Raw genomic sequence first — 26,882 nt, 5'->3', positions numbered from 1 at the left:
TGTTTTGAATTATTCGGAATTTTTTTTTAGGTAAATATAACTGTATAATACTCCCTCTGTCCTATTGGAAAGATGTTATTTGCTTTTTACAAGTAGATTTTTGAATATTAATATTATATTGAATTGTAGTAAAAAAGACAAACATACCTCTATTAATATAGTGTAATATAAAAGTATTAATATTTGTGTAATATATTGTAAGTTGAAATGGTATTTATTATGTTAGTTAACAGAAATAAAAAATGATTAGCTTTTAATGGGATGAGAGGAAATATGATACTTTAAATAAATAAAAAATGAATTTTTTATGTTGTACATATAGATATATATGTAAATGGTTTATTTAGAAGTATGATCATTATAGCCATTAAAATGGACTAGAAAAATAAGTTATCCACAAACCTCTATGACTTCTTAGACCAAGCAATGTGAATGATTTTTATATAGAGAATTTTTTTTTTTTCGTCGATTGAAGACTTTTTCTCAAAGTTTTTCAAAAAAATTAAATCATGAATTTTGTTTTGATAGAAAAAAATTGGCTAGGCTTGACCAGAGGCGCAGATGATGTTTGATTCTAAGTACTTTTATTCACTTTTTTTTTTTTATCTCTCTTCATTCTCGTATTCTCTTTTTCTCTCTTTAATATTATCTTTTTTTTCTTTCCCCTCTTGTCATTTTCTCTCTATATCCTGGTTCAAGGTAAGTGATATAGTTCAAATATTCTTTTGGTCTTACTTGAAAATATTATTTTGATTTTTATAGTAAATTGAAAGATATTAATATTTTATTAATTACTGGAAATATATAAAATAATTTTGACATTTTGTAGTTTATGTATAATTTTAATTATATATATATGTATGATATATTTATAATTTATTAAAAATTTAAAATATTTTAATATTAATATATGATTTATTGTGACGTAGAAATTTGCAATCGCTACTCAACTAATGCGCTTTGGATACACCTATAGTTGAACCTAAATGTGTGATCACTTTTACTAAACAAAAAAATAAATATTTTTGGATGAAATAAACGATATTATCAATTAGATGAAGATAGTATTTAATATATTTTTTCTTTTTAGCCCATAAATCTTTTATATTTATAGACACATTAATTGTAATAAATTATATAAACACAAAAATATTAACAAGATATTAAAATTTACTCTTTCCTTACAAGATATAGTGTCAAAATTACTATAGATACTATAATTTATGAGAGACGTAATTAGTAAATAAGTAAGAATATATTAATAAAAATAATTATAATATAATAAAACTAATTATAGATTATTACTAAAATAATTGTTTAGTATAATTAAAATTAAAAATATATAAATTTAAAAATTTAAAATACAATTTAAGTGTGTAATCCTTCTTTTTTTTTAAAAAAAAAATATAAAATGTGAAATAGACATAAACAAAATTCATTACATGACACGTGTGAGGCGGAGGAAGTATTAAATAAAATATTATTTATTTTTATTTCTTTTCGCAACTGATAGATGATTATTAAATTTGAAAAACAATTCGATCAAAAGATGGAAAAATTGCAATAAAAATTTTGTACTTATAATCAATTATCAAAACGCCTAAATGATAAAGAATTTAAATCCATTTTTAAGACTTGGAACCTGAAGAAATTTGCACGGGTCATCCGAAATTACCAAAGAAACCAACGAACACTATTGTTTTGTCTATTCAAGGTCATTTAAGGCCATAAACTCTAAAAATTGTACACTCATTTTTAAATTTAGAATTACACGAAACTCGCACAATTAATCTGAAACTACCAAAAGAATCAATCTATGATATTGTTTTATCCATCTGAGGTTAGGGATGTCACTGGGGAGGGTTCGAGACGGGTTTTGCAGGCCCCGGGACCTACCCCGCTAGAAAATATTAGGACCCAAGACCCGCCCCGCTCCACATCACCCGCCCCGAATCCTTCGGGTGCGGGGCCAACCCGATTATAAAGAGAATCATAGGAGAAATAAGATAAATTTAATTTAGAATTAAAGTTCTATTTTATATTACAATTTTTTTAAATAAATAAATAATATAGTTTATATTATATAAAAATGTAAATAAATTATAATAATTATTAAAACATTCGGGTTCGGATCCGGGTCCGGGGTGAGACGGGTTTATAGTAAAACCCGTTACCCGCCCCGAACCCAGCCGGGTCTAAAACTCAAAACCCACAACCCACCCCGAACCCGCTCCATTAAGATCGGGTACGGGGCTAACCCGCCCCATTTGACATCCCTATATGAGGTCATTTAGGGCCCCCAAAACCCAAAACGCTAAACACATGTACACCCATTTTCAGACTTAGAATTACATAAAACTAACACGGTTAATCCAAATTGAGCAAAGAAACCAATCGTTGATATTATTTTGTCAATACAAAGTCGTTTAGGGCCCTAAAGACCGTAAAGGCTAAAAAAAAAGTAAAATCATTTTTAGACTTGAAATTGGAGAAATTTGAACGTATCTTTTGAAATGATCTAACGAATCAACCAACGATATTATTTTGTCAATCCAAGGTCGTTTAGGGCCCTAAAGACCCTAAACGCAAAAAAATATAACTCATTTTTAAAATCTAAATTGAACGGAACTTGTACGATTTATCCGAAATGACCAAACAAAATGTAAACCCATTTTTATACTCCCAATTAGAATAAATTTGTACGGTTCATCCGAAACGACCAAACGAACCAATCAACGATATTTTCTTGTCAATCTAAGGTCATTTTGTCCATAAAAATCCTAAATGCTAAAAAATTCAATAAATTTTTATACAAGAACTTAAACAAAATTTGCACAATTTATCTAAAACGAGCATACGAACGGACCAACAAAATTTTTTGTTTGTTTGAGGTTGTTTAAAACCCAAAAAAGCCAAGACGCTATAAAAATATAAACTAAATTTTGGACTTCGAATTGGATAATTATTAGTCTTGCCTTTTAATGTCACTTTGGCAAATACATCCCAAATGTGTCACTTTTTTGTAAATTTTGTTTTCTAGTCGCGCTTCAAGTTTATGACGGTGTCAGTATGAATGAGATTGTGCTAAATATGATGAAAATGACAAAAAAATGATATATGTAGAATATATTTTGTCAGAGTGACAAGATAATAGAAATAATTGACCATAGTTACATAATATTTATTACACTATTTTCAATCAAAAGGTGCAAACAAATTTAAAAATATAATCGATAATATTAATTTTCTTTTCGAAATGATATAATAATTCTTCTTATGTAAAATAATAAATAATGTTATTTCTCACAGTTGTAAAGTGAACACATGAATCCCCGACGGACTGAAATATGAACAATATCAACCAGTGGTGGAACCAATACTTTTTATAGAGGGAGGGAGGCTAATTATCAAATTTTTGAAATAATATCATATATTTATTGTCGGCTAATTTGAGTATTTGGGTTGTTTTATGTTGGTACATGCAAAAACTCTAAAAGCCTTTTTGCTATTTTTGGCAATGAACATGCATCTGACATGTTGTCGTAGCTACCCTGTAACACGGTTTTGACACTGTTGATGCAATGGCTGAGGAAGCAGGTTTGTAAGGGTCTAAAAATTCAATAAGGTGTATGCTTCCATGTTTTGAATTATTCGGATTTTTTTTTAGGTAAAAGTAATTGTATAATACGATATTTTAAATAAATAAAAAAAATAAAAATTTAATGTTATACATATAGATATATAAATATATAAATGGTTTATTTAGTAGTATGATAATTATAGCTGTTAAAATGGACTACTAAAATAGGTTATCCACAAGCCCTTATAACTTCTTAGACCAAGCAATATCAATGATTTTTATATAAAATATTTTTTTTGTCTAATTGAAGACTTTTTTCTCAAAATTTTTTCAAAATAATTAAATCATGATTTTTATTTTGATGGAAAAAAATGGCCCTTATAACTTCTTAGACCAAGCAATGTCAATGATCTTTATATAAAAGATTTTTTTGTCCGATTGAAGACTTTTTCTCAAAAATTTTTCAAAATGATTAAATCATGATTTTTTTTGATGGAAAAAAATGGCAAATCCCGACCGGATTGCAGATAATGTTTGATTCAAAAACTTTTTTTTTTACTTTCTTCCCTCTCTTCCTTCCGATCCTTTCTTTTTCTCTCTTTCATATTCTCTTTTTTCCTCTTCACTCTTCTTATTTTCTCTCTTATATACGTAGGCTATTATAAACCTAAATGTGTGATCCCTTTTACTAAAATAAAAAATAAAATATTTAGAATAAAATAAACGATACATTCAATTGGAATTAAGAGAGTATTTAATATATTTTTTCTTTTTAGCCCATAAATCTTTTATATTTATAGACATTAATTGCAATAAATTATATAAACACAAAAATATTAACAAGATTATTAAAATTCACTCTTTCTGTACAAGATATAGTGTCAAAATTAGACTAGATACGAGAATTTATTAAATGTGTAATTAATAAATAATTAAGAATATTTTAGATACAAGAATTTATTAAATGTGTAATTAGTAAATAATTAAGAATATTTTTTTAATAAAAATAATTACAATATAATAAAATTAATTATATACTCCCGCCGTTCCATAACAAATTATCCATTTTTTCATTTTAGTCCGTCCCATAACAAAGTATCTATTTCTTTTTTTACTAACTGTACTATATACCTAACATTACAAGTACCCTTATAATTTACAATATATTACACAAATGTCATTACCTTTATATTACATAATACTAATAAGGTTATTTTAGTCATTTATATTTTATTCCTACTATATCTCAATATAATACTAATATTTCTAAAACTCCGTACAAAAAATAAACAGATACGTAGTTATGGGACGGAGGGAGTATTATTAAAATAATTGTTTCGTATAATTAAAATTAAAAATTTAAAATATGGTTAAAATGTAATCCTTTTTATTAAAAAAAATATAAAATGTGAAACGGACATAAACAAAACCCGTCCCATAACAAACTATCAATTTTTCCATTTTAGTCCGTCTCATAACAAAATATCCATTTCTTTTTTTAGTAATTGTACTATCTACCTAACATTACAAATACCCTTACAACTTACAATATATTACACAAATGTCATTTCCTTTATATCACACAATACTAATAATATTATTTTAGTTATTTCTACTTTATTCCTACTACATCCCAATATAATACTAATATTTCTAAAACCCCGTACAAAAAGCAAATGAATACATAGTTATGGGACGGGGGGAGTATTTATTTTTATTTCTTATCGCAACTGATAGATTATTAAATTTGAAAAACAATTCGATCAAAAGATGGAAAATTACAATAAAATATTTTGTACCTATAGATCGCTCTTAACTTTTAATTGTCATGCTGCAAAATATATATAATATGTGCCACTTTTTTTTTTCGTAATTTTTGTCCTCTGGCCACTTGTTAAGTTCCCAACGGAAACAATCTCACGCGTGCGGAATGAGATTGTGCTAAGAAAGACGAAAATTGCAAAAAAATGACACATGTGAAATATATTTTGCTATGATGAGAATAAAAAAAAATGATAATTGTTTGTTTCTGGCTTTTAAAACGCTTAAACGATAAAGAACTTAAATCCATTTTTAGATTTGGAACCTGAAAAAATGCGCATGGTTCATCCGAAATTACCAAACAAACCAACAAATGCTATTGTTTTATCTATTCAAGGTCATTTAGGGCCCTAAAAGCCCTAAACACTAAAATATGTACACTCATTTTTAAAATTTAGAATTACACAAAACTCGCACAATTAATTTAAAACAACCAAAAGAATCAACCATTGATATTGTTTTGTCCATCTGAGATCATTTAGGGCCCCCAAAACCCTAAATACTAAACACATGTACACATATTTTCAGACTTACACAAAACTCACACGGTTAATCCGAAATGAACAAAGAAACCAATCGGTGATATTTTTTTGTCAATACAAAGCCGTTTAGGGCCCTAGAGACCGTAAAGGCTAGAAAAAATGTAAAATCATTTTTAGACTTGAAATTGGAAAAAATTCGTACGTATCATTTGAAATGACCAAACAAATCAACTAACGATATTGTTTTGTTCATCCAAGGTCGTTTAGGGTTTCGTTTAGGGTCCTAAAAACCCTAAACACAAAAAAATGTTACTCATTTTTAAAATTTAAATAGAATAGAACTTGTACGGTTTATCTGAAATGACCAAACAAAATGTAAGCCCATTTTTGTACTCGCAATTAGACGAAATTTGTATGATTCATCCGAAACGACCAAACGAACCAACCAATCATATTTTCTTGTCAATCCGAAGTCATTTTGGGTCATAAAAACCCTAAACACTAAAAAATATAAATTAGTTTTTATACAAGGAATTAAACAAAATTTGCATGGTTCATCTAAAACGAGCATACAAACCAACCAATAATTTTTTTTGTTTGTTTGAGGTTGTTTAGAGTCCAAAAAAGCCAAAACACTTATCTTTTAATTGTCACTTTTGTATTTTGAGGTTGTTTAGAGCCTAATTTCAAATGATGTGCAATCTCATCATATCTAGTCAAGAAGCAGCTAGTTCATCTCGATGGTATTTTGATAGTGGATGTTCGCGCCATATGACGAATCATAAGCATCTATTGAAGGATTATGTAGCTGAAAAATATGGAGAAGTATTATTTAGAGACGGAGCCAAAGGAAAAATTGTGGGCTATGGTTCTCTTGAAGCCAAAGGTATACCGAAGTTGTCGAAGGTATATTTTATTTAAAACTTGAGTACTAATCTCATTAGTATCAGTCAGTTATGTGATGATGAGCTGCAAATGAAGTTCACTGAGGGCGCTCATGATTGTGATGATGACGATGGTGATGGTGCGTAGGAACATGACCCTTAACCACTTTCTTTTTTTGGCCTCTGCTGCAAGGCAAATGAGAGAAACAACATGTCAATAGGACCTTATGCTAAGGGGGAATGCTTGGAAATGTTGGTATATGCTATTTGTTTTTTTGACTTTGGTTATTTTCTGCTCGTTTTATGAACTGCTATTGTCTAATGGTTGTTACAACACTATTCTGATGAGAAAGCCGTCTGTGGCTTGGTGGATTTATGGCCTATAATAATTATAATTGAATTATGGTTGGATTGTGTTTTGCTTGTTATTTTTATGCCTTATTTCATTGCCAAAAAGACAAAGATTATAGGTATATGCAAAAACCCTAAACCAGGCATTTGACACACTGTCCCAACTACCCTGTAACACAGCTTTGACATTGTTTGATGTCCTGGCCGAGGAAGCGGGTTTGTAAGAGTCAAATCTGTTAAACATTCAATGCTTTAAGCAAATGACTTTGTCTGATGAAGAAGAGATGCATGACATGAGAGTGGAGTGTAACATTCGTCATGCATGACATTTATTGCCTTGTACACATAGTCATAAAGTTGCATTAGTCAACTTTGTCCTTTTGTGAAGTGTGTATGTGTTTTTGTTTGTACGTATGGATGTTTCGTGGATATATGACCAGAACTTAGAGTGTGTCATCATCTCCACCTGTTAGAGTGTTGAGAGACTCATCCATGGAGGTTTGAAGAGTTGAAAAAAAGGATTTTTTGGAGTCGAAGCCAAAGGAGATAACTATCCGGTATGCAACCTTATTCTTAGCTTGGCTGCTGGTCTGTTGAAGTTGTTACGGCGTAGTAACAACTAGTTTATGAGAGTTTGTAAAAACTAAATAAAGTTTAGGTAGACGATAGGTTGAGTAGTTTTGTATGGTGTCTTATATGGTGTAAACTAAGTGTTTGGTTTAGTTAAGACTCCTGGATTAGAATTCCCTAGACGTAGGTTGAAAAACCGAACTAGGTAGACAAATTTTGTGTGTGATTTTTTTTATTTAGAGGCGTTGGACCTCTCATTCGATCGGCCACCCGATTTCCAACATTATATATTAAAATTTTTTAGAAATTACAAAATTAATGTACAACAACTATGTATCATAATTTTCGTTTTTTCATTGTTTAAAATTAATAAAATTTCATTCTTAAAAAATCATCAAAATTATTCTTTTCTTTTATTGTTTAGTTGGAATTTTTTTTTTAAGGTTCTTTAATATTTTTCCTTTAAAAATTAACTAAAATCTTATTTTTAAAATCTTATTTTGTAAATTTTATTTCATACTAAAAACTAATTTTACATTCAAATATTATATGAATATTTATTTCTATCATTTTAAAAAATTATTCAAAACTTAAATATGAAATTAAAACTCCAAACAAATATATTTTTACATAAATTTTTAGCATTATTTTGATTTATTTTAGTTATTTTTTTTTGTATATTATATAAATATATATTAAAAGGCCAGGGAGTGAAGTGTACTTTCCATCGTTGATTCGTTGCATACTTTATGTATATATATATATCCAATATATTTATTTGAAATTATTTATAGAAGCTGATTAGTATGGATGAATATGATTGGTTGAGATTTTGATAGAATTATATTTGATTGATGAATTTTTTTTTTTTTTTTTTAAAAAAATCGAGTTAGAAAGAGTTTTTAATCTCTAAACCCATTTGATTTTTTATAATGTTTTTGGGTAAGTGTAGAAATATAAAAAATAATCACTATCTAATATATTATTTTTTTTTGGAAAATATCTTTGCTTGTTTTGATAAAAAGAACACATTATTTTATCAATTTTTTTGCATCTTTATTGGCACTAAATTCAATCTCTATCTTATAAATAAGATCTAATAATCGTGGTAATATAACAAATAAAAATGTCATTGCATAATCAATAAGACACTTCTATTTAAAAACAGTAAAAAAAAAAAATTAAATTATTACATATTATATTCTTGTGATACAATCATGAAAATTATAATAAAATTTAATGTTAATGAGAAAATATTGGGGAAAAAAAATCACTTTAATATTTTATCTAAATGCATGCTTTTTATTATAATTATTATTATTATTATTATATATAGAAAATTAAACACTGCTACGAATATTATATAGAAAAATAGCATATTCTTAAGATTCACTAGCACGATTTATGCTTTTAATACATAATAATATGTTTCACATTTACTCTTACTTAAAATTACCGGAACATGATTTTTAATCTCTTGCACATTAGTCGATCACATTGTTGATTAAAAATAATCAACATCGTATTAATAGCATAATAATTATATATATTACACAATATAGTAGATACAAAGTTACAAGTTACAATACACGTAATAGGACGGTATATACTAATACTTTATATAATATGTGCTGTGTGTTATATTTTTATATGCTATTTTATAGTATTTTCATATATAAATTGGGAAAATTACCATAAATCCCCAATTGACACTCTAACTGGAAAGACACACGTATAAAATTATGAGTTTTAAAGTTTATAAACAAACCTCTTAAATTGAGTAAAAAATTAAAATTTTTATTAATTAGTCTAATTTGTTAATACTTGACCGGTAACGAAATAATTTCATTAGATGTATAATGAATTTGATTGATATAACTCCCTTATCAATATGTTCACTTTGATCGAATATAGATTTTTGAGTATTTATTTGTGTGGGTGAATTTGATCTCATTGGATTGGCATTCAGGTTGTCTTTCCAATGCGATTAACAGAGAGCTGATTGAATGTCAGAAAAAAAAAATATGATCAATTTAGTAAGAAACTGTTTGTTAAGAATTCATGTTACAACTGTTAACTTAAAAAATTCACCATACATAAATAATCAAATAAATAGTTTGTTGTAATTGAATGTGCAACGTGCAGTAGAACGTGGATAGTCTTTTTTCTCTACATGTAATTAAATATAAAATAAGTTGAAATCTCCCCTTTTTTCTATAGAAGACGGAATATCATTTCCAAAAATTCATTATGAAAATTTCTCTTATATTCTAATTTGGTTTGTGGAATATGTTATTCCGTTCACAATTCGTTCTATCCTGGGAGGCGATCGGTGGAGGGCCGAATTCATTTCAAGGAAATCGCGTGCTACGCGAGGCTCGAATTTGATTTCGCATCTATATGATTTTTTATTTTCAGATTTTGCCAAATATTTGTCAACAATCTTGAAGCGAATTCCTGTGAAATCTGAGTTGGCGTGGAAGAAATTCGGGGGTGTCCAGACATGACAGAGGATCGGCGTCTCATACTGCGGAACTTTCTGGAGATCTGCAAGGATGGGGAACCCTCCACTGTGGTACCCACGGCTGGTCTGCTTTTAGCAGAGACAAAGTTCACGTTACAGGTTGAATCTGATATCACCCTATATCTTGGTCTTCTCTCGGGTAATGATGGTATTCAGATTGGCGCAGATGCGGAGGAGAATGAGGAGGTTAACTCCAACGAGTTTCACACTCTTGTTCTCTATATTCCATGACCTCAACCACCCCGTCCAAACGGTAAGGCAGCCTAGAGGGTTGCTGTCGAAAAGGCTGCCAACAGCGTATGAACAAGGTCTTCAAGGCCACGATGGGGAGCACGACCTCCAACTAGTCTATTGTTGGATAGGAAAAAAAAAAAAAATAACGGGATCCTGATGATACCCGTGTGAAACAGACTTCCAACTAGTCTGTTGCTGGAAAAAAAAAAAAAAAAACGAGATCCTGTTGATACCCGTGTGAAACAATCTGTTGTTGTTCTGCCTAGTCCGCAGCATAAGGCTGCAGGACCTGCGCAGAGTCTCGTTGCGTCTGCCGGACAATAACCAAATAACTTGGAGGGTCTACAACATGTGCTGTTGCGGACCATGTACGCAGCCTGTTACTGCAACTTTCAGGCAGTCTCTTGCTTAAAAAAAAAAAAATGCCACCTAGTTGAGGTGATTTTAAGATTTACAAACAGAATGAAAATATACATGCCGAGATTGATCAATCATCTCCAAACTGAAGAGGAGCATAGGTTCGGGACATCTGATGCTCGGTAGCAAAGACAATGTAGTCGACACAATTCCATAACATAACTGATCACAACTAAGGTTATTGCAATAGACCATGTTACGTCAAAAGAATAACCTAGCGGATCCACTAACCAAAATGGTTAAACCGTGATGCAGTTTACAAACTGACTAGAGGATTGAGGCTTAAGTCTGTTGAGGAAAAAGTTTTATAAAAGAAAGCCTAACCTAGAAAGATTGGAGATCCAAAAAACTAGGTTAAAAGGGACAACCTGCCTATAAAACTTATCTGTGTCACTGTGGGGGCTAATAGCATCAACTCATTTCTGTCAACAAACAGTGACATAGTAGGGAGGATATCAAATAATTGCTTTAATGATCACTAAGTAAGTGTTGTATAACTTGAAAATTTAGAAAGATCACCTATGTGCGAGAGTGAGACCGCTTCAAAGGAGAACTTTTCAGGCTTAGTTCTTTAGAAACTCTCGCTGAACCAGGACGGGTTCCATGGCCAAAACGGACTAATCAATGAGAACCAAACTAGACACATGAATTCTGTGTTGGTATGTAGCCCATTTACTAGAAAATTGAACAGTTCAAGGACAACATGTCCACTGGACAATTGGTAAAGCTACATACTGTTCAAGAGAAAGTTCAAAGAAAATGCTACTTATCTATGCAGAATTCATCTTTCTTTCTTTCATCGAGTCATAGTTTTTCTCTTTCATGTGAAGGATTGTTGGGTATTTAATTAAATAGGTGAAAGAGGAATAATTATTTGTCCCACATTTTATTTGATTAATTTATTTTATTTGAAAAAAAATCAAAAAAATAGTTTGTTGCAACTAAATGCAACGTGCAGTAGAACGTGTGCAGTTTTTTTTTTCTACACGTGATTAAATACAAAATATATATTATATTTTTCTCTCCTTTTTTCTTTTTTTTTTTTCTATGGAAGACGGAATATCAATTCCAAAAATTCACTCTGAAAATTTATCTTATATTTTAATTCGATTTGCGGAATCTGTTATTCCGTTCACAATTCGTTCTATCCTAGGAGGCGATCGGTGGAGGGCCGAATTCGCTTCAAGGAAATCGTGTGCTACGCGAGGCTCGAATTTGATTTCGCATCTATGTGATTTTTTATTTTCAGATTTCGCCAAAAATATTTTCCAACACAATTGACCTAAAATTTTACAAGTAGATATTAGTTAGGGTTATCTATCTGTTGTCGCAAACAAAAGGTTAATTGGAAGTCGACGAGTGAGTTGCAGTCTGAACAACAATGTGCTATCCAAGTAGTACAGTTAAACGCTTTTGAAAAATCGTGTTTTGCACTTTTTGACAAAATAAAAGCTCCTCTAGCCCTTCTTTTTCTTTATTTTTGAGTTCCAACAATGTGTGGGAGATTTGGGATCTAGGAAACCTTTCTTATTTATTTCAAATCCGTTTTGAAAGTTAATTCTTCGATTGGTTATGATTTTCAAGTCTCCAATGCATTTTAAATTATTGTCCTACCTTTGTTTCAAGTTTCCATGCCTTAAATTTAGTTTGTGATGTTCTTGTGGTATTGAGGACAATATTATGGTTGTTTTGGTTGGAAATTATAATATTAAACTCCAATTATTGTTTATCGAATGTTTCCAAGGTCAATTTTGTAAAATTGTATCAAATTGTGTTTTCCCCAAAAGTTTCCTCCCAATTAGGGTTTTAAACTTCAAAATTTGTATGTTGGGGGTTCCAATTGATGAGATTTTTCATATATTATTGCAATTGAGCGTTAATTATACAACTTGATATTTTGATAATGTAAAATCGACATTGTTTGATCCGTGCCTTGATTTTTCAGCCTTGTTTTAAATGAAGTTTGAGTTGAAAATAATTTGTAAAAGTACCCCAAAGCATTGTGAATGATTTTGTTAGTTGTTGGGTTAAGTTGGGATCATTTGAGAGCCGTGTGTGATTTTATGTATGAGTTACCGAATTTTACGCGTTGTTGTTTGATTTTCGTGGCATAACTGTGTTTTAACTTTATGGTTTAAGATTGTCTGGAGTCCCAGCCGGCTTGGGGCTTTGCCATGTTTCCGTCTAATGAGATAAGTGTAATATCCCGCAAAAATACTCGCCAGAAGTTCACCAGAACTTGCCAGACTTCGACGCCGGAGTCAGAAAATATTATTTTAGGCCTAATTTATTTTGAGCTTTTGGTGTAAGAAATTAAGGAATTGGCTGTAAATTAGGAATAAAATTGAGTTTGGGGTAAAATAAATAATAAACTAGATTTTGTTTATCCGTATCTCTTAATTTAGGTATCTTTATCCATAATTTGTTAAGATATATCATATGTAAGTGTAGATTTGATAAGATATAGCGTATCCATAGTTTGTTAAGATATAGCATATCCAGGTTAGAGTGTCTTTATATATAGAAGATGAGTCTAAGTATATTATGTTAATAAAATATAAAATAAAATAAAATAAAAAGAAAATAACAGAGGCAGCACAGCAGCCAGGAGCCGCCAGTCCCTCCCCTCTTCTTCCTTGGAATTCTTCTTCACCAAAACTTTTCCTTTTGGTCTATTTTCTTAAAGTGAGTGGGATTAATCTTAGATAGATGATATGTTCTAATCCTAGACCCCTTCTATTGATATTTTTCAAAATTATTGTCAAATGGATTTGCCCTAAAAGTGTTAGGTTTTGCCTAGAAAGTTGATTATAATGCTTATGTGAAGATTATTATTGGATTTTAAATTGAAAATCGTTGAATTTATTGGATGGGTTTGAAACCCTAATTTTTCCCTAACCTAGTTATGGTTTTTGGAAAACGATTTACGATTATATTTAAATATTATGATTTTTTAAGTTAGACCATGCCTATTGTGATTGACATATTTTTCGAATGTTTACTTGGTGAAATAAAGTGAGATTATAACGAACTTATTAGGTCTAATATCCTACTTTTGCATGGTTAAATGTTGACAATTGGAATATTTTGAGTTTAAAACACTCTTTTTGAAATTTGCCTAAGAGCATGTTGAGTATTTGGTCAGATTGGTAATTGAAACTACCCATCGAGTCCGATCAACTCGTCGATCGTTTGGATGATAAGACATAGCCTTCCACCTCTGTGCCTTGCAAACACGTGAGGGTATACCGGTATTTTAGGATAACTAGCTAACCTTGAACTAGATCCTGAATGGGCTAGGTCGAGGGATCGAGATGGCGGGTTCCCTTTTTGGGTGATTCCGAGGTGCCCGTCATCCACGATGAAAAGGTCTTTAGACCGTCATCCGTGATGGAGGGATGGATTGCGTACAATCCCCTCTTGGTATGTTATATTGGAGACTAGAGGGTTGTGGGCCGTATGGCGCCCCTCGCAAACTAATAATAAATTGATTTACGTGTACTTTGGGTTTCGAACCCTTATGTACACATTGTGGAGTTTCCTTTGAGGGTTGTGATCCTATGTTTGTTATGTGAAACTATGTGACGTGTCATACGAAGTAATAAGGTTGGAAAACCGGGTCGAGCCGACCCTGATTAAGGCCTAGTGGAGTTTTCTTCGTGATGTGCTCATCACTATTATTTGAGAATGAAAAGGAGATATAAGGGAGGCGCTAAAAAACTCTTGTGTGTGAGTTATCCTTATGCGATAGTGTCATCTTATTCAAATTATGTTCTTCAAATGATTTTGTGGCATTATACCGTATTAATTTATCTTCGATTAATTGCGCTTACTCAACCGTTGTGTTGACCCTCTTCTTACAATCTTTTTGTAGGTGATCATGTTTATGTTATACCTAAATGATGCATCCACATCATATGATCCATCGGGGGAACTATAACTACTTTATCTTCTAAAATATTTTTGAAATCCATTATTAATGTTTAATAACTAATGTCTTTTGAACTATTTACAACTTATGCTTTTAACTCGAACATTATTTATTTAAATGATAAACCGGTGCGCTTTAATTCTAAAGCTCTAAATAGTTATTTTGTAATGGTTATTTTAGCCTTAGCGCCACAACGTAGGGCTAGTTGGTTGATGAACGAGCCTTACGGTGTGGCGTGGCGGTGACGCTCCGGTTTGAGCCGGCCGGGGTGTTACATAGGTCTTTGGTTAAGGTAAATGATTAAATTATGCTCGATTGAAATGAATAGACCCGTTATGATTATATTTTTGTAATATATGGTAAACTTGCTGTGATATGATAATACTTATTGTTAATAGAAGTTGATGTGATATATAGTGCATAGGATAAATCATTTATTGAGTTATTGATGTCGTCGTTGGACAAGTAATTGTTGATAGTTGATTTGTGAATACATTATCTATACGATGAAATATAGTCGATAATTTTATAACCCGTGGATTTAGCTAAGTTGGTCATTGATTGAAAAGTCGATTGGTGAATTTTGTAAGCTGCAGATTTGGCTAGACTTATCATTGATTAGCAAATCGAATGATAAATTGTATAAGATGTGAATATATAAGCTATGAATATGCTAGACTTAACTGTTGATTGAAAAATCGATTGATAAATTGTATAAACCGAGAATTTGGCTAGACTTAGACGTTGATTGACAATTCAATTGGTAAATTTTGTAAACTGTGGATTTGGATAAATTTAGTCGTTGACTGACAGGTTACTTAATAATTTTGTTAGCCGTAGATTTGTCTAGACTTAACCGTTGATTGATAAATGTGTAAGCCTTGAATTTGGCTAGACTTAGCCGTTGATTAACAAGTTACTTAATAATTGTGTTAACCGTAGATTTGTCTAAACTTAACCATTGATTGATAAATATGTAAGCCTTGAATTTAGCTAGACTTAGCCGTTGATTGACAAGTCAATTGATAAATTGTGTTAAACTGTGACTTTGACTAGACTTCGTTGTTGATTGACAAATCAATTGATAAATTATATAAATCGTAGATTTGGTAAAACTTAATAGTTGATTGAAAAGTCAACTGGTAAATTGTGATAATTGTGGATATGACCTAGAATAAATTGATGACCTAGACTTAACCTTTTGCTAATGTTAGTACTTTTTTGTCATGCATAATTAAATCCCAGACCTTCGTCGAGTCGATGCATCATACGTATTAACTTTTATCAAATATCCATGACCTTCTAACATTGCATATTTTAAAATATTTGTGAGTGTTGGTAAAAATATTTTATTACTTTCATAAAAAAGAAAAAAAGATGTTTGTACTTATTTTTATTATATTTTAATCTTTGCATCGAGATACGCATGCGCATACGTGTTGTTAAGGTGTCGGCATGCAACAGTCCCAGTAAAAAGTTTTTGAGGTGTTACATATTTTGTAATAAACTCCTTAAATCAAGCAATGCAATAAATAATAAATGCACATCTACATATAGCAGCATGTTGTTACTCATCACAACAGCATGCATATACACACATCAAGTATGCATTTAGCTTTATGCACCAATATGCCAACAAACAACATAAACACATACATACCTGTTCAATCCAGCATTGCCAAATTAAGCTTCATCACCACCTGTCCTGTTGTATGTAGATATAAATTTTTCCCGTAATTCTTACAAACCTGTTGTGTGTAGTGTAGTGTAGTGTAGTGTAGTGTAGTGCAGGCATGTTTTTACTACACTTTTTCCCGTTGTCGTCGCTCAAGAATTTTCCGTGATCAATCTAGTCAAGAATTTTCTCTCCGGTGGAAAACAAGTTCCACACTAATGTGCCTACGATGTACAATACAACAGCCACTTTGAAAACGTCGTCCCAAGAACCTGTTCGTACAAGTCGAGCATTATCAACATGACTTCGGAAACACTCACATGAATATAGGCTTGTGAATGGGTCATAATTATCGAATTTCTACTTTACTCCATCGAAGTCATTTTTACTCAAAACTTGATTACCACAAGTATTATTATAAACAATGAATTTGTACCAAAATTTACCTGCAGATAACTTAAGATAGATATATACGATACAACACAAACTTACTTAATTTGATCTTACTTGATTCAAAAATAACAGAAACAGTATTTTAAACATAATCGAATGAAATATTGACAACTAGTGTTACCTAGGGGGTGAAAAGGAGAGAAGACTTGTGGCTATCATTAGGACCCATATATATATATACAACCACACAATTTACCAAACGTTATGAATTACCAGCTAGAAGTATGAATACTTTATTACATGCATAAATACTGACAAGTTGACATGAGATAATGAAAAGCTTAAATTTGGTTGTACCTTTCTGGAGAATGTAACCAGTTGCAGCTGTTCCGAATACACCTGCAAGTACACCGGCTGTGTTGGACAGTCCCAAGAGTACTCCCTGTAATTTGTACAAATGTTGGAAACTCATTTACATGAATTAAGTTGTGTTCGAAAATTTTTATACATGTAACACATGAACATACATTTTACACACTAAATATTAAACTTATGCCCCTTTAGAGTAACTAAAATGAACTAATTTAAAAAGCTATAACATAATTGTATCAATCAAAGATTTATACCACTCTTTACTGTCCTATTTGACAACCTTTTGCCATCCAATAACTTTCGGTTTGCTTGGTTGTGTTTTCTCTATGTTGTTTTCACTATTCATCTATGTAATTTATTCTCTCTCAAAAAATCACATTGTACATTTATTTAATATTTGATATATTGCATTAAAAATGTACGAGTTTGTTTGGTGTTTTTTTAACAATAAATATTTATTAAACATGTTTCAAACATTTATGCCTATGCATCCAGGCTTCCAGCTTGCACTTGATTTAAGTAAATAAATAGCAATGAATTGTTGATTCAACTCACAGAATAACGAGGGCCAATATCCTGGTGATTGGAGTATAGGCCAGACTGCGAGAATGCATCTGAACCCTGTGCAGCCATAACTAAAGTTTACTATGTTGCAGAAAGAACAAAAACTAGTTTGTTTGGAGATTATAGAAAATAGATTAAACCTGACTGCAAGCCATGCATAGAACTGCCAAAGCAGGTGTTTTCACACGACTAAGCTGCGCTAGGAAAAAAGCAGGGCCAAGGAATCCAATCGATTGCATTATCTGCAGGAATAAATAATTGAGCAGTCATTATCCTCAGCAGAAGTTGGATTAGAAGCATTCATGGGCATTTTTTGCTCTCGGTAAGTCACTGAAGGCATACATGAATGAACGAGCAATGAATAATATTGGTTCCCATAAAGAAATGAGGACACTTGCCTTTCGAACAGATGTAATTGACAGACCTCTGCTCACAAGGGTGTCAGCAATCCAACCGCCTATATTCGCAAACACAGCCATGGTGAGCCATGGAAGCACACAGAATAATCCCGATTCAGTGAGGTTGAACTTCAAAACCTGTAGAAGTAATAACAATAAACAGGAAGGAATTAGTGAGATAGCAGGATCAACTAATGTCTTAAATAAGCGAAATGATATTCACATTATAGTGTGAACTCTCGAATCATGAAGTTGCATACAGAAACAAAAATGAAACAAACCAAACCTCTGTCAATTCCTAATTATTCAACTGCTAAGCATACCTGGTTATAATAAGTCGGCATCCATGTAAGAAGAATAAATGTTCCCCAGTTATGGCAGAAATGGGAAATAATAAGGGCCCAGACAGGGGCTTTTGACAGAATCTTCTTCCATGGAATTCTGGAGACGGGATCCTTGGATATACTGCCTCCCATGATCAGCTTCTTTTCTTCCAAACTTAGATTTGGATCTTCACTAGGTGAACTGTGCGCCTAGAATTTGTTATAAGTCAATATAAGTGAGAATAGGAATAATGAATCTAGAGGATACATGAAAATCAACTAAAACAAGTATCCATAGTGCACCAGTAACATTAGCTCAATGCCGTTTCATGGAACTGAGATGGATTGCACAGTAATAAAGACTTAAAAGAGAAAACTTTTCTTGGTCAATAACTGTGGAAGGCAGAAGCAATCTTTTAGAACCTCTTTTTTCTTTTTTACTTATTCTTTTTCAGCATCTGATCTATCAGATTAGTATATTCTTCTACAAAAATGAAGCCAATAAGTCTATTAAGTCCAACATGATTTCATTATTCAAACCATGATAGAAAGAAGGCCTTACTTTGCTCAACCACAGTGCAAACCAGATGCTTCCAAGGGATCCGAAAGAATAAAAAACAGATGGCCACCCAAACTTGTGGATCATTATGGGAGAAACTGCCAGACCGGTAACTGAACCAAGATACATGCCACTGTAAACTAGTGCAAGAGATCGGCTTCTCTCAGAGACAGGAACCCATTTTGATAACAAATTGTTCATGGCAGGCATAGCCACACCCTGGAATACAAATAAACATCATTACAAATGAATTGAAGTTCCAGCAGATAGGTCCTTTTGTCTTTCGAAAACAACATAAGGCAAGCATATAATGATCAAGATAGTTTGACCACTGAGCCTTGTGAGAATATAGATGCATGTTGTAGATTTTTGGGCTTTTCCACATAAAGTCTATTTTCAATAGTATAAGTAATGTACAATGTAAATAAATTACTATGAGAAAATACCAATACAGAAATGTAGGATGTATCGTAAACTGTAGTATTTAGCATGTAGTTAGATATCAAATCAATGTGAACAAGTTTCCTGTATCTCTATGTGTCAACATTTGTAAATAAAGCCTTGCCTAGTAAAAATAAGTCCAGAAGCAATAGTTACAATGCACAAACCAGAAAAACTCAACAATGTTCAACACTCATAATTGAATACTGGCTGGTAGAGTGTGCAGGTAGTTCAAAGTCACTAACGGACCCTATATCAGCTTTCAGATAGTATTATTTTTATTTTGTTAGTGCTTATCTCATAAAAGCTTTTCCCCATTTTATTGTTATGAGTTTGTACAAGCGGATAACCTAAAATAGTCTATGCAGAAATATGCTTGCAGCTAACCTCGCCAATTCCCATAAAGGCTCGCGTAATAAGTAAGAAAGGAAGCCCAATCTTTGCAGCAATTGGCGTCAAAATTGTTGCTAGCGACCACCAAACTACTCCAAAACCAAGAACTAGCTTCCCACCAATTCTATCAGCCCATATGCCTCCAACAATCTATTCAAACAAAAAATGGTATAAGTTTAGCAACAGAAACAATAATACTGTAATGTGGCTCAGTGATACCCAATTCAGCTTGTATAACATTTATCCAAATCGGAATATTTCTAAAGGAATAATAGATCTATTAACAAAGCCAATTCCACATAGCAGTTTGTTTATCATATCTTTCGAAGAATAAATAAATTAGGAGAGTGTATACAGATATGATATAATGCATACTGATGTATTATTTCTAAAACTTATATTCCTTTGAAACTCTACTCCACTCGTCTCTCCATTATAGACTATATAGTATATTTGATGCACAAATACCATATCTCTCAGCATCTGACATCTATTGGTTTATGATTTCACTAACAGTAGACGTGCTATTAGCAAATAGCCAAATATGCATTGAGACTTGCCTTGTTTGTTTTTTACTTAGATCAAACCTATAAATTATTTATGGCTCAACTTAATACACAAGTGATAGGGATAGCATCATAGCAGTAATAAATATATGGGATGCTTGACATTTGCTGTTCATTTGACTTTATCACAAGCCCCTTGAACTAGCTGAGTCGCTTTAAAAGATCATGCATGCTACCTGAGTCAGTAGATAACCCCAGAAGAAAGAAGATTGAATTAGGCCAACAGTAGCACTGCTCCAGTTGAATTCCTTGGACATGGGGAGTATCGCTATGCTCATATTCACCTAAAAAGAGAGAAAATATATAAACTGAAAGAGATAATGGAGGTTCAATCTAATTTGGCAAGTACAGGAGTTTGCATACACCAGAAACTGATTAGCAATGTTCTATTCTAGACAAGGAAATCACCAAACTTGTAAGGAAAGCATCAGACGGAAACACAAAATCAAATAAAATTATAATGAAGGATGAGGATTACCCTATCCATGTTGCACAACAGAAATGATGCAAAACATAGAAGCACCATCACCCAACGCTTTGGAAACTGCTCCCACCATTGCTTTGTTGGCTCAACTCCTTCAAGTACCGTGGCTTCACTTGCCCCGCGAGATGATACGAATGGCTGCAACTCAGTACCAGTTATGTCATGCTCTTCAGATTTGAAATCAGCTCGAGTCCTCGTCACTGTTGAATGTTTTGACAGAAATTTTTGGCTACCAATAAAACCAAGCTTATCGAACTTCGTTGATTGAATCCAACTGGCATCAGAGTAAAATGACGAAAGGCTGCATTGATTTATTGCCCTAATTTTTCTCTTTGGTGCAATGGCTCTACGCTTCTCAACCATTTGGTTGGACATTATGAAACGTGAATCTGCTTTAAAATGCAATACTGAAATTGATCGTGAAATTTCTCTGTTCACTTGATCCATTGCAGGATGCAGTAATTGATTCATGGTGCCTGGGAAGGTTGACCTCGGGTGATATATGGCACTGCAAGACATGCTTTTATTTGAATAGCGCAATGAAACAGCATTAAATTGCAAGCCACTTGGTTGATCTTTTGCTGCTTTTTCTCCACAATATCCGCATCCTATTATCATAAGGAAATCAAGGACATATCCGTTATAATCTTAAAGATCACAAATGGAAAACAAAATACAAACCAAATACTTTGGCCTTCTGCCAACAGCTCATATTAAGTGCAAAAGCCACAATGAGGGTGGTGGGACTCGAACACGAACTTTCCGTCTTTAATATCATATTAGATGATGCAAATGACTGTCATATCTAAGAACTTAAACTTAAAGGTATATTTTTACGAAAGTCAACCAACATCATAATTAAACATCATTGGGGCAACACCGCCCAAATTGAAGTGATTTTTTAGATTCATTAGCCCAAAGATTTTAAGATGTAGCTTCTTCTGCCCATTTCCCTTCCTATCTATATTTAATCTCATCTGAATAAGAGACAGAACGAAGGAAACACTTACATTTCGTCTTCCTTACTCCGTTCATAGCAATTTTAGACTGTTAATGACCACAAAGTTTCCATTCATGATTCTCGTCAAGGTGTTATGAAATCAAGCATATTTGTGTCTCAATTCTTCAACTTCAGTTAGTTTTTGCAATGGGTGAAATTCATTGTAAACACAACACATGTAAATAGAGGACAAATCTCTTTCATACTAGCTATTTTTCCAATTTAGCAAATCATTCTAATAATTATAGAATTCAATTTCTATTGTACAAACTGATTCAGTTAATCTCTGAAATAAATAACTTAGATGCCTGCAATTCGTAAGAACCTTGAGCTTTCAAACCCATTATACAAGCACACACAAGCAACTTACTCACCCCTAACTGCTCTAGCACATTTTTTCTCAGAAATTCAAAAAACATCTAGAGTGCCAAAAACTTTGCAAACCAACAATCGAACCTAATTCTAAATGAAATTTAATATCCATTAAAGAAAAAGACAAAAATCACCAGCGAAAGCATACCACGCTCGAGACTGCAACCAACCACTGCACTAACATTGCATAGCAATAGCCAAAACTTAACAGGCATACCTGAACCGATGTAAGAGCCAAAATTCCGGTGAGAAAACACCGCACCGATAGCCATTGCCCCCGGAAAACCCCCGTCCGGCAAAAAAATTATCAATTCAACCTCCCATAGGCGCCGACACACGAAAAGGACTGCGAAACAGATTATCGCAGATCAATTTCTGTAGCTTAGGATTATCGCTCTAGAAAGTGTGATTTATCTCCAAAAGTGGATAGATAATATCTGCTTGTCTTGTTCGTTCATTCATCCAAATTAGCACCTACACAATATAATTTTTCCATTTTCTTTCAAGAAAGAGCGGAATATGAGAGGGGCTGAGAAATCGACACGTGGCACGTCATGGTTCTGGATTTCAAAGGCACGTGAGTATTCAATTTCAAGTTCGAGACTGAATTTACGAAAGAGCCCCTCGTGGCCAACGTAGTGGGAAGTGGGTGGGAACTTATTAGACCCGGCAATCGTCGATTCGTGTCATATTTGTATCGGGTTGAATTCTTTAAATTGGTTAAATTATTCAATTCTAACATAATCTGTTTATTATCGTATCAGGTTCGTGTTAACCTGTTTATTATTGTGTCGGGTTCGGGTCATGTTGACCCATATACATAATAATAAGTTTAATTTCTTGATTCAAATTAAATAATTTTTTGTTTTTTTGTCATGTTATGTTAATTTTTATTGGTTTTTTTAGCATAAATTATGTTGAATTATTTAAAATTTAACTTAGTTTAAATTAATTTATGAAAAAATTATTAAATTATGATTATTTTATATATATAATAAATATATTAATTAATATTAATATATTATAATCGGGTTGTCGTATCGGATTCGAGTTGAGAACCTCGACCTTAACCCGACATGTTTATTATTATCGTGGCGGGTTCGTATCAACCCATATATATATATAATCGAATTAAAATCTTTAATCCAAATCCAATTATTTTATATTGGGTCGTGTCGGGTCAATTTTTGCCCGCCGTCGAACTGATGCGGGTCTGTATTCGGAACGAAATCTATTCAGCATTAACGTTGCGAAAGGCTCTTGGCTTAAAATATATATATATATATATATTATACTTATTTTGACTTCAATTTAACAAAAAATAAATATAATTTATACTTATTTGTATTGATTTGTCCAAAAGAAAAATAGTTTCAAACTAAAAAGTGTTTTTTTTTTTTAAATACAGAAATATTTTTAATTAAAATTAAAATTTTATTTTATTAATAAATATAATAATAATAATAAATTATATATAATGTAAAAATAATTATTTTATATTTTAGTTAAATTTTAATATTTTTGTATTTTTATTATTATTTTATATATTATGCGTAAATTAAAATTCATATATCAAATTTAAAAATATTAAATTTTAATTATATTAAAAGGTTAAAATTATTAAATATTATAATTTATAAAATTTTATAATAAATTATATAAATATAAATAATTTAACAATGAATTGTAATTTTATTTTTAATTTATATATTATTTTTAAATTAAAATTTAAAAATATAAATTACCAAATTTAAAAAAAATACTACTCCCCAGTCCCGGTGCAAGGTGGTTGTTAAGTTTTTGCATATAAATTTTTGAATATTAGCATTATAATGAGTTGTAGTAAAAAAGACGAAATTATCCTATTAGTATTGTGTAATATAAAAGTAATGATATTTGTGTAATATAGTGTAAGTTAGAAGGGTATTTATTATGTTAGGTAGGTAGTATAATTATTAAATCAGAAAATTATAACATTGTTTTGGGACGAACAAAATAGAAAAATGACACCAATGAGACGGAGGGAATATATTTTTATACTATATAATTTATTTATTTTTTAAAATATAATTAATAAAAAGTAAAATAAATTATAAACTTCTATAAAAAAAAATACAATTATATAAACAACATATCATTTTGCATAATTTTTATAGTTTACACTACAAGAAAAAATCATTTTGGTAACAAAACTTTTTTGTCTCTAAATCTACTTTTTACGTTACTAATGACATTAGAGACGGAATTAGTAATGGAATTACGTTAGCTACGTGAACTTTAGGGACGGAATTCCGTTACAAATATATTATTTTTTTATAGTGTTAAAAGCATTTTTAACTCTATAGAGTTATTGTCGATTTGCTGGGGTGGTCCAACACCTAAGATTCAGAGCGAAAAAGAATTGTCAAACATCAAATTGGAACCACAATAGCTAAGTAATTAGTTCAGAAAAATGAGAACACAACTAGGCATGATTTCTATAAATCGAACACCACAAAAAAGATCACATGTTATGCGATTAATTACTAGTAGAGCGGAACACAAACCCACATACTTTCTTTTCGATTCGACAAAAAGAATATCAAACCCTAAACATAGAGAAAAAATCATACCTAATTTTGTAGTCATCGCCCTACCGTACTCCCAAAATAATGGAGTTTTTCTCACCGATTCCACCCCACTCACCCACGAGGTGGAGTATTTGTGCGTCATGCTGTGCGGTCCAACGTCGGCGGTGGAAACAAAGGTAGGCCAACTGTGGAATCGAAACGGAGGTGGGGGAGATCGATGTTGGGGAGGAGATTAAACTAGGGCTTTGTTTACGGGTTCGAATAAAAGGAATTGAGATTGTCTCTCATGGATCTAGGGTTTAAATTTCAATTTGGTCCAATTACACCAAATCGCAAATATGTTATTTGCAATTTGGTCCAATCGGGCCAAATTGAATTTTTTATATTTTTTAAATAAATTGAAATTCCACATCACTCCTCCGATGTCCATGCAGTCGATAGCACACCACCGACGAAGTCCACATTTGCACCGGCAATACCACGTAGGCGTACATGATTGTCACGTGCGTTTTTCGGTGTCAGAGGGTAAAAATCATGTCCGGAGTACACATACTGTCCTAAAATGCGAAAGTAGGAAAAAAAAGTGTCCGAAAATGATAATTGAACCTAAATACGAGACATTTTTTACAATTTTTCCCATTAATAATTTTAATCACTTTTGATCCGACATTTAAAAACTAACAACAAACTTTAACGTGGACGTAATAGGGTCTGATGTGGCATCTAATTTGAACTGAACACAGTCGTGTTAAACTAAACACGACCATATAGGAGTATTCAGCACCAAAAACACATGCTCATATTCCAAAAAAAAAAAAGAAAGCCCAGGTACGATAAAACAATTGAATTTGTAATTGTGTCTAAACACGGCTATGTTACTCTGAATTACAGGCATGCATATTGAGAAATGGCTTATTCACGGCCGTATGGAAACATAGGCGTGTTGTATTTTTAATACAAACGTGCTAATAGCATAAACGGTCATATTGAAATATGACCATGTTTGCTTAGTCAAACATGGCAAAAAATTGAATAAATGACAAAATACACCCATATAATAGACAAATATGGTTGTATTGCAAAATGACCATTTACTGCACCTTGTTTATGTTATAAACACGGCCGTGTTATGATACAACATGGCCATATTTCAATACAACCATAAATAAGCCATGTCCCAATAAATACTCTTGTGTTTCAAAGTAATAAGGCCGTGTTAGACCTGATTACGAATGTGGCCATTTTATCGTACATGGCTTGTGTTGTTTGGAACACAAACATGTGCATTTGGTTAGTTTATTCCTGATTACTCATACATAGTAGTGTTTTGGTAATCACGGTCATGCTTAGTCCATATTAGATATCACATCAGACTTTGTTACCTCCATATCATTTTTTACGCTAGTGTTTTCAATAAGGGACCAAAATTTGTTTAGTTTTTATTTTTTATTTTTTTCTCAAATGGACTAATTATTAATTTTTTTTTCAAAAAATAATAAATAAGTAGGTGGGACAGGTAGAAGATGACATTTAAAGAAAAAAGTATAAATAATTAAATACTATTAATTGTTGTTTGTTGATTAAAAAAATCTACTACAAATAAATTGCCACTTAAATATCCTAATGGTCATGAGAAATTAAATTCTAATTCAATTTCTTGCAATTTTCATATCACTTCTTTTATTTTGTATAACTGTCATAATATATATTTTTTCATTTATAAAATGGCAGGCATACAATTTCATGGCCGCCAAAGAATTCCTATCCAACGTTTTGAGAATAAGCAAAAACTATATGTTTCATTTTCAAAACGTCAGGTTGGCTTATAGAAAAAGGCTAGCGAGCTTAATATTGCATGTGGTATTGACGTTGGGATCACTATGTTCTCGTCTACGAACAATTCATACTCTTTTTCCCATCCCACAATGGAGTCTATTTTGGAAAGATTTAGAAATCCCAACCAGCCAATCATCGGAGA

The 26,882-nt window shown here is 31.8% G+C and overlaps 1 protein-coding gene across 1 annotated transcript; it reads right to left on the bottom strand.

Annotated features, from left to right (window-relative positions):
* Positions 1–16,289: 16,289 nt before the first annotated feature.
* Positions 16,290–22,815, bottom strand: LOC127261164 (ascorbate transporter, chloroplastic-like). The gene is made up of 11 exons (XM_051289392.1): positions 22,552–22,815; positions 20,957–21,570; positions 20,655–20,762; positions 19,907–20,062; positions 19,082–19,297; positions 18,520–18,729; positions 18,197–18,334; positions 17,939–18,040; positions 17,790–17,855; positions 17,220–17,304; positions 16,290–16,741 (listed from the first exon to the last, which is right to left on the bottom strand). Exons 1-11 carry the CDS (start codon positions 22,604–22,606, stop codon positions 16,644–16,646), a joined length of 1,848 nt encoding a protein of 615 aa, XP_051145349.1. The 5' UTR covers positions 22,607–22,815; the 3' UTR covers positions 16,290–16,643.
* Positions 22,816–26,882: the final 4,067 nt, after the last annotated feature.

This window comes from Andrographis paniculata, unplaced genomic scaffold (assembly GCF_009805555.1).
Source record: "Andrographis paniculata isolate CXL003 unplaced genomic scaffold, ASM980555v1 Contig62END, whole genome shotgun sequence".
NCBI lineage: Eukaryota > Viridiplantae > Streptophyta > Magnoliopsida > Lamiales > Acanthaceae > Andrographis > Andrographis paniculata.
Note: the sequence above shows the minus strand (reverse complement) of the source record. Positions and strands in the feature narration are given on the sequence as shown.

What these genes read in the sequence shown, in the direction of transcription:
- LOC127261164 (XM_051289392.1), bottom strand. Translation starts at nt 22,606, where the DNA reads ATGGCTATCGGTGCGGTGTTTTCTCACCGGAATTTTGGCTCTTACATC. An exon ending in CCTTTATGGGAATTGGCGAG is followed by an intron (nt 19,298 to 19,906) that starts GTTAGCTGCAAG and finishes TTTGTATTCCAG; the next exon opens with GGTGTGGCTATGCCTGCCAT. An exon ending in TTGCACTGTGGTTGAGCAAA is followed by an intron (nt 18,730 to 19,081) that starts GTAAGGCCTTCT and finishes AACAAATTCTAG; the next exon opens with GCGCACAGTTCACCTAGTGA.